A 7809-nucleotide genomic window follows, 5' to 3' on the forward strand; every position below is an offset into this window, starting at 1 on the left:
TATTGTATGTATGTATGAAACTTTTATCTTTTATCAAGAATTATAGAACAATGGAAGAAAAAAATTGACTCTACTCGCACGTTCGCGATCGATCGAACGCGTTTTTCTCTGTCTTCTTCTTGGTCTATACAATTTTTCCGGTATCTAGATTTTTCGTCATGCCTCGTTTTAATCGTTACTCTCCCGGTTAGCTTTTTTTTTTTGGTTCGTTAGATGCTTTTAGCTGTTTTTCTTTCTTTTTTTTTTTTGGATCGGTTTCATTTTTGGTATAAGCAATTTTGGTTTGCATTTGTCACTCGCCGAACATAACAAGAAAAATGCAGGTTTTTTTTTTTTGTATAGGACGTGCGACGATTACGATTTCTCTTCAGTGATTTGCACGCAAACATATATACATATACATGCGCATGTATGTATATGTAATCTGTGACGTGTATCAATGGTACATAGGTACGCCTAGCCACCGTTCGACCAACGCCACGCACTAATCCCTGCTTTTCATTAGAATGGGACGATATTAAATGGACATTGACACGGTGCATAGGAGGTGCATGTAACTAGCCAACTAAAAGAGAAAAAACAGTAAGAATCCTCGAAGAGAGCGCGAGAAGGATCGTTGATATTTTTTTTTTGTCGGGGATACCTAACAAGCAGGCGGGGGAAGAGATGAGATAGTGCAGCTACTGGGGTGTCATTTCATTCGGCAATGTCCATTTAATTCAGGGATTATCGCTGATGAGAAGGTAAGCCATCAAATGTTCCATTCTGTGCACGGTGGTACATGGTCCATCGACGAGCAACAATAGAATTGTATCCGTTTTGCGTCGGAAAGGTAACGAGAAAGGAGGATTAAGCTATTCCGAACGAACGGAGGATGATAATGAGATTGGTAGAAAGAGTCTGTTCGATAAGGTCCAGGATAAACGTGTTTTCCATTATCCTAATGTGGCGCGCGAAGAAGTTTTAGTGATTGGTCAAACAGGCGATAATTAACACCACTTGGGTTACCATAAGACGTTTGCGATAAAGACTGGACTTTTGGGGAAACAATCTTTACACAGTGACTCAGATTTCTATTTTGTCAAACGTTAAGAATCGTGCAATTTTTTTTGTTTCCAAGACTGAAATTTCTCGCGAATTGTGCGTATTGCAAGCAATAGGGATTACTTTCAAGGCGACCAAACGAATAATATCCATTCCATTCGACGTGTCGTGGATCTTTTTGAACAGATTGGTGAAAAAAGAAGGGAGAGACAGAGGAAAGGGGAGAGATGGTAACACGAATCACCCGAATGTCACGTAAAAATGGTACAATGGATGGCTGTCTCCTCTAAAGGGATACTTTCTTCTCTATGGAAACTTGTTTTGCTTTGTACACTGACTTTTTAAAAAATGCAAGGTCATCGACTCGAATAAATATATAGTACAGAATAAATTGACATCGAACTATACTCACATTAGTCCTCTGGAGACTCGTGGTCGTTCCGATTGCGTACTGAAGGCACTGCTCGTCACGGAGCCTACACTCTCCATATCGGAGTCACCAGGATCACCAAGTACATCTTTGTCAGGACTTCGAGTTCTGTGCATTTGATAAGCGTTCGATATCGAAGGTAGATCCGAATCCGACAGACCACTGTTGTGTTTCTCCCAACCTGAAATATACGAAAAACCACCCACTTTGAGGATTCGTTTCGTAGTGACCTGTCTGACTTACGGAAATTTATACGAAAAACGCGTAGATCCATTTTAAATACGGTACCTACTTCCTACTTTCATCGAGCCACCACGAGCCACGAGTATATCCTCGAGAACAATAAAAATAGTTCTGACAACCTCGTTTCCAAATTACGCCTAATTTTACGCACAGCCTCTGCTGCATAGTTCCTCGCAGCTTCATACACTCGTGCAATGTCCCGAAAATTCGAAAAACCGGGTCAATTTTCGCGAACTTTCATCGTTGCTCCCTCCTCTCATATCACGCGAGGAAATTCCAAAACTTTCGAATTAATAATCCCCCCCCTCCCCTCTTTTCGCCCAAGCCCTCTCTCCTTAAAACAAAAGACAAGTGCACTCACCTCCCGTGCCCGTACTTCTATACGTCGTGTGCATTTGTCTACTGCGGTGTCTCATAAATCTCGCTCGTTCCTCGTGATCCAGCACAACCCTATCTTTCATTGCTACCGGGATCAGAGGTAACTGTCTCTTCTTCGGGCTTCCTGTAGGTGTGGCCGTCGCTGACCTCGAACTAAATCTGCAAGTATAAAGAAAGACGATCGCAGAGAATTGATATATCCCTCTTTTCGATTTCGTATTGTAAAGATGATAAGCGATAGGTTTTACCTGGGTGGCACATAGCCATCCGAATAGGGCATGGATCTATGTTCCGGCGGAGACAGAGATCGATGACCGGTGGGACTTTGAGACCTGCGACGGTACCGGAAGCTAGGAGAGTCCATCGGTGCAGCACTGTGCGACCTGTGGCTCATCATTCCTCGATGAATATCGTCCTGAGGGATTAGAGAAATTTAACTGAAGCTGTCCGGTGTTCCATGGGCGAGAATTAATCGATAACGCGAACGCGTGCTAAAAAGTCCGATGGAATTCGTTTATTCTCCTACCACTACCAGGCTGTTACAATGGAATCTTGTTGATTAATTTTAATAGATTGTCAGTTGAATCTAGGACGTTTAATTTTCACTTTAAAAATTCCTCAAAAATTATATGTACAATTGTGAGCTGTTAGGCTCACGTCCTGAATATTAGAAGGAAGAAGAATTGTAATTAATTTTTTTAAACTCTTTCACGAAAGTATGTCTCTCTGTTATTCGAAAGAGTGCAGTTAGGTCTAAGAAACTTGTTTGATTCGAACAGACCCGGTAGAATTCTCGCAGTATTCCCGGTATCAATTATTTTCCAAGAGTCCGTCAAGGGAAACTTCTCCGAACTGAATCGTCATCCACAGCTCGAGTCACGCCCGCGCGAAACATTTCACGGAATGAAAATCGTTATCGAAGCACAGATTAATTCTTCGAAAATACTTTAGTTCGACGACTCGCAAAATCTCCCCTTTACGGTGTAACACCCCTTCCGCGAACGATCGTTGAGTTCTCGTGAAAACGCGGTGAAAACAAGCATAGCGAATCGATGCGGTAAAACTTGCCTAATATATTCGGATTTCAGTAACCGAGCTTCGGTCGTCCAGTCGAAATACCTAATTAACTCTTCGAATATGTATATTCTGTCGCTCGTCTAAATTCTCGATACCGAGAAAAGCAGAGAGAAAATGGCTCACCTTGCGGTAGGTCTGGTAACCGGAAATAGACGAAGGCAGATCCCGTATCATGAGGGCGGCACGTTTACGGCCCTGGGACGGCATGTCCCTCCTGCTTCTGTGTTCCCCGTCCATGCAGAGCTCCCTTTCCGGCGGAGGGCTAGAATAGTGGCTGCTCCGGCATGCGTTCATTTTTTGCTCCGATTAGTGATCGTCGTGTCAGCGTCGTTACGCGAGTTAAAGTAAAAGAAAACGAAAACGTAAAAGAAAAGAAACGTATGGGCGAGGGGGAGAACGAAAAAAAAAAGAGAATGTAAAGGCGAGTGCTGTGATCTCTCGCGCTATATTACAGAGTGCATGCGGCCAGGCTGGTTCTCATTGGCGATGCTCTTATCAAATATGCATTCTCTACGCTGCGCGTTGCACCGCGGCGGTCACTCTCTGACGACCCAAAAGAACTACTTTGGCAGATAGTAATAGTATACAGAGTGTTTTCAAAAGCAGGGTCGCAAACATTGTACAGACTAGCGGTGCCTCATCTCTCGATACGAAGGAAGAGAGAGAGAGATTCTTTTTCCTTCCGGTTGATATATTCTATGAAATATTCTATAGGTAAAAAGTATCGCTGTATCGTTCAGTCTGGGCACCTAGTGTGTACAATTTTGTATCTACGCTGTCGGACCACACGATCGTTGGTCGATGGTCAAAGTACTCCAAGCTTCCCTTCTCAAATATTTACACGTCCTACGTAGAAGACACAATAGACAGAGTGGAAGGCTAAACTATTCACCCTCCTGAACGGAATGATTTCCTCTGTCGTTGCGACTGGTTAACGGGCTAATTATCGGTTTGGATAGAACAACAAGCGGTGCAATTTCAACGATCAGTCCAAGCGAGTACAACTTCGAAAGAAAATACGGTTTCTATCGTTGTTGGTTCTGAGCTCGCGGGGATATAGCGAGTGGATTATATCCAAACGGCAGCAAATGCTCGTTACCTCGTTCCGTCGGGTACCAAACAGAGAGAACTGGTCGATCTGCAAAAATTGCAAGTGCATATCCACTGCCTAGCGAGAAGCTATCTCTCGCGAGAGTTTACTTGCCAATGAAGCCGGACACAGAGGTTGGACCGTACTTTTTTCTCCGTGGTGTCCTCCGCAATGGAAAGGACGACGACGGTTTCCGTTGCCAAGAAGCTGCACGTAGCTAAAGGGGGAATATTTTTCGCTTGGCTGTAAACAATGGTAGTCGATCCAGCGAGCCAAATGCGTACAAAACGATGGAACTTCTGGAGATAGATAGATAGACAGATGGATAGACAGAGAGAAAGAGACAGAAAGAGAGAGAGAGAGAGAGAGAGAGACAGAGAGGTAAAGAGTAAAAGAGTGAGAGAGATTGATCGCCATGGCGCGAATATTTGGTCATTTGAAAAAAAAAAAAGAAAAAAAGAGAACCGTACCATCTGACAGTGATCCTTCTTTTTTTTTCTGTTCCTGGCAACGGAAGACGCGCGTGCATACACCGATAAATATTAACAAAAATATGTATAAATCAACCGGTTCCCCATTGGCGAAGTAACTTGACGTTGCCAAAGAGATAGAAAAAAGAAGAAAAAAAAAAGAAAAAAAGAAGAGACTAGTTTGAAAGCTGTGAAAAAGGTTGTATTTGGAAAATATCTTTCTATGTAGGAGAGAAGAGAAAGAAAAGAAATTGGAGCCACCCCGGCCGATGCATCGCGTAATGCACTAAGCGTAATACTATAAAGCCATGTCCTCGCGCATATCTAAGATTATCTCGTATTAATAAACGAGTGTGGGGAGTTGCAAGAAGCGATGAACATGATTCACGCCTACGTGTGCCTACATGATCGGTGACCTACTGAATCTCTGCGCCCAAACTACATCTTCTTGCGCTTATTTATCTGCTTTTTTTTTCAATTCAATCTTTATCTTTCATACTGGTTTAGTGGTCTATATATACATATGTATATACATTTATATATACATATGTATGCTGTTTTAGACGAGAAACGAGGTTTCCCTCTCTTGTGTGGAGTTAGACTAATTTTCTCTTTCATTCGGTTCGTTTCGTCAATCGGTGCACATGCGACAGAAACGAGCCACGTGCAAGTTGAGAGACACCAGGAGGGTGGAGATCGAGTTGGAACAGCCTCGAATTTGCTGCGCGATTAATATGGAAAGTCGAGCTGCTGCGTGTGTATGTATGTGTATATATACATATATATGGAAGCTCGACACGCGAGGGAGCAACTCGAATATGTCTGCGAGACGTATCAGTTATGGTCGCTTTAACGAGCTATCCCCGTGTGAATTGTTGTATATACCGGATAGAAGGGAAAAGAGGATGGAGTAGAGTCGAATATTATTTCGGTGCAAGGTTAGCCTCGATAAGGAGGAGAATAAAAAGCGAGGTTATTCTTGCGAAGATTTCTCCAGACCACCCTCTTGTTGCCACGATTGCACGCGATCACGTTCGAGTGCGTCAAGAGTGTAAACGGTGAATTACTAGAACCGTTCTTCCCGTCGTTTCTCGTCAATAATGACGCGAAACTCTCGTTAGCCGTCCCTTTTTCTTTTTTGTTTTTCGTAGGGCAAATACGTTCGACGAACGTTTGCTGTACATACGTAAGCAACGTCATCAGTTCCTAACCTAACGTACGCTGGAAATTCTCGAGCACCTTTTTCTTCTTTTCATTTTTCTTCAACTTTGCTTTCGACGGAAAAATGAGGGGAAAAAACAGTTGGTTCGAATTCGAGGGAGGAATTGTTTCCTGAAAATTCGAGTGCCGAGTGTTTTTTTTTTTTTTTAGGGTAAAAATCAACCGGAGTTGAGTTAAAATTGTCCGGTATAAAGGGACGCTATAAATGAATCCACTCGCGAACGCTAGAGAATCGAGATGAAAGATTAGACCGTGAGAGATTGAAGTTATTCTTAGGCTAGGAAGTTCCGACGCTACCTACGCATCTTTCATGCTTCTTTCCTCGTACCGTTCCTACAATTATTACTCTCTAATAACGAAAGATCGCGTCAGAATGCGTCCCTTCGTCTCTCTACACACAGAACACGTGTCTCCACTCGCTCTTATCATCAACTGACGAGCTGCGCCTGATCTCTAACCAAAGAAACCTAGCGGTGAGGGATGCAACAAAACGTGTGTGACACTGCGTGGTCCGTGAAAGACAGAGAGAGAGAGAGAGAGAGAGAGAGAGAGAGAGAGAGAGAGAGAGAGAGAGAGGAGAAGATATAACTTGTAATGGCCGTACCGCTTATAATTTGACGGCATATTATGAAACCTAAAAAATAAACAACAGAACAAAGATAAATAACAAAGGAAATCGATCGACGGGATGGCTGGCTATAGCCAACGCAAAAATTACTGATTATCCACAGATGTTCGTCTTTCGCGGTCTTTTTATACAGGGTGTTTCAATTGCTTGGTACGAAATTCTTACGGCCTATTCGAAAGATCAAATAGATGGGAAAAATGTATTAAAGAGCTAGAACAAACGATGCTTCATAGATCGGTATTGTTACTGACTCGTAAGAAAATTACTGTCATCATTGTCAATTATTAAAAATTGAAAAGAATGTCATTTTCAGACATGGTTGCATAGGAATTTTCTTCATTCACTTCGCCTCTTCAATACGCTGCTGCATCAAACGTTTAAAACACCCTGCGTACCTGTATACACGGGGTGTTTCTGCTCGAGGAATCTACACGAAAAGATAGGTGAAAAGCGTTTTGCAAAATGATTTTTTCATACGAAGCTCAATGTCCGATTAAATGAAGATTCCTGCACAGCCCACCCTGTATATACGAAAATACGAACACGTGCCCCGCGAGAACGCACTGAAACAACTATCGTGGCCGAGTGAAAGAAAAGAGAGTAATCTGGCTCTTACGACACGTCGCGGCCGCCGACTCGACCGACGATGGATTTATTAATGTAACCAGTGAAACCCCTTCGAATAATCCTGTTAGGCGATATTGAAGGTTATTAAATATCTGTTCAACCCCCCCGTTTGGCGTGTCGCCGGATGTTTCAATTATTATCTCTCGGTCGCGCGCTTTTTACATTATTTTGCAACGCCGCTCAACACTCCACCCGTTGGTTTCATCATCGTCAGCTCTAAACAGTTGATGAAACCAGTCGTACCAGAAAGAGAGAAAGACAGAGAGACAGATAGACAGATAGATAGAGAGTGAGAGAGAGAAAGGTAGAGTGAGTAAAAGGATGGCGGGGGGGAAAAAAATTGGTCAGCGTCACGCAGATTGAGGCCAGCGTGGATTAATGAAGCACACGCCGTTCCGATTCGTTTCTACAGATTCCTCGACGTCGCGACCTCGAGGAAACGATCGCTCGGCCGCTTCTCTCTCCTCCGCGATGAAAGATTGAGAGGCGAGCTCGAGAAAGCAACCGGGGGAAACTTTTCTTGTCGTCGAGATGATCCTCGTAAAACGAGTAACTTTTGCTCCGGTAACAGCAGCAACGGCAGCAGCAGCAGCGGGAGCAG

At 43.3% G+C, this 7809-nt stretch overlaps 1 protein-coding gene across 1 annotated transcript in view; it reads right to left on the bottom strand.

Moving 5' to 3' along the window:
- The window catches only part of LOC108571954 (regulating synaptic membrane exocytosis protein 2-like), a 92103-nt gene that overhangs the window by 22908 nt on the left and 61386 nt on the right, over window positions 1–7809 (bottom strand). The window contains exons 14-17 of the mRNA XM_017934111.1: window positions 3296–3434; window positions 2351–2510; window positions 2079–2264; window positions 1457–1655 (exon numbers count right to left, since the gene is read on the bottom strand). Of these exons, the coding sequence (XP_017789600.1) occupies window positions 1457–1655; window positions 2079–2264; window positions 2351–2510; window positions 3296–3434 (684 nt within the window). The remainder of the gene's footprint in view (window positions 1–1456; window positions 1656–2078; window positions 2265–2350; window positions 2511–3295; window positions 3435–7809) is intronic.

This window comes from Habropoda laboriosa, unplaced genomic scaffold (assembly GCF_001263275.1).
Source record: "Habropoda laboriosa isolate 0110345459 unplaced genomic scaffold, ASM126327v1 scaffold67, whole genome shotgun sequence".
Classification (NCBI taxonomy): Eukaryota; Metazoa; Arthropoda; class Insecta; order Hymenoptera; family Apidae; genus Habropoda; species Habropoda laboriosa.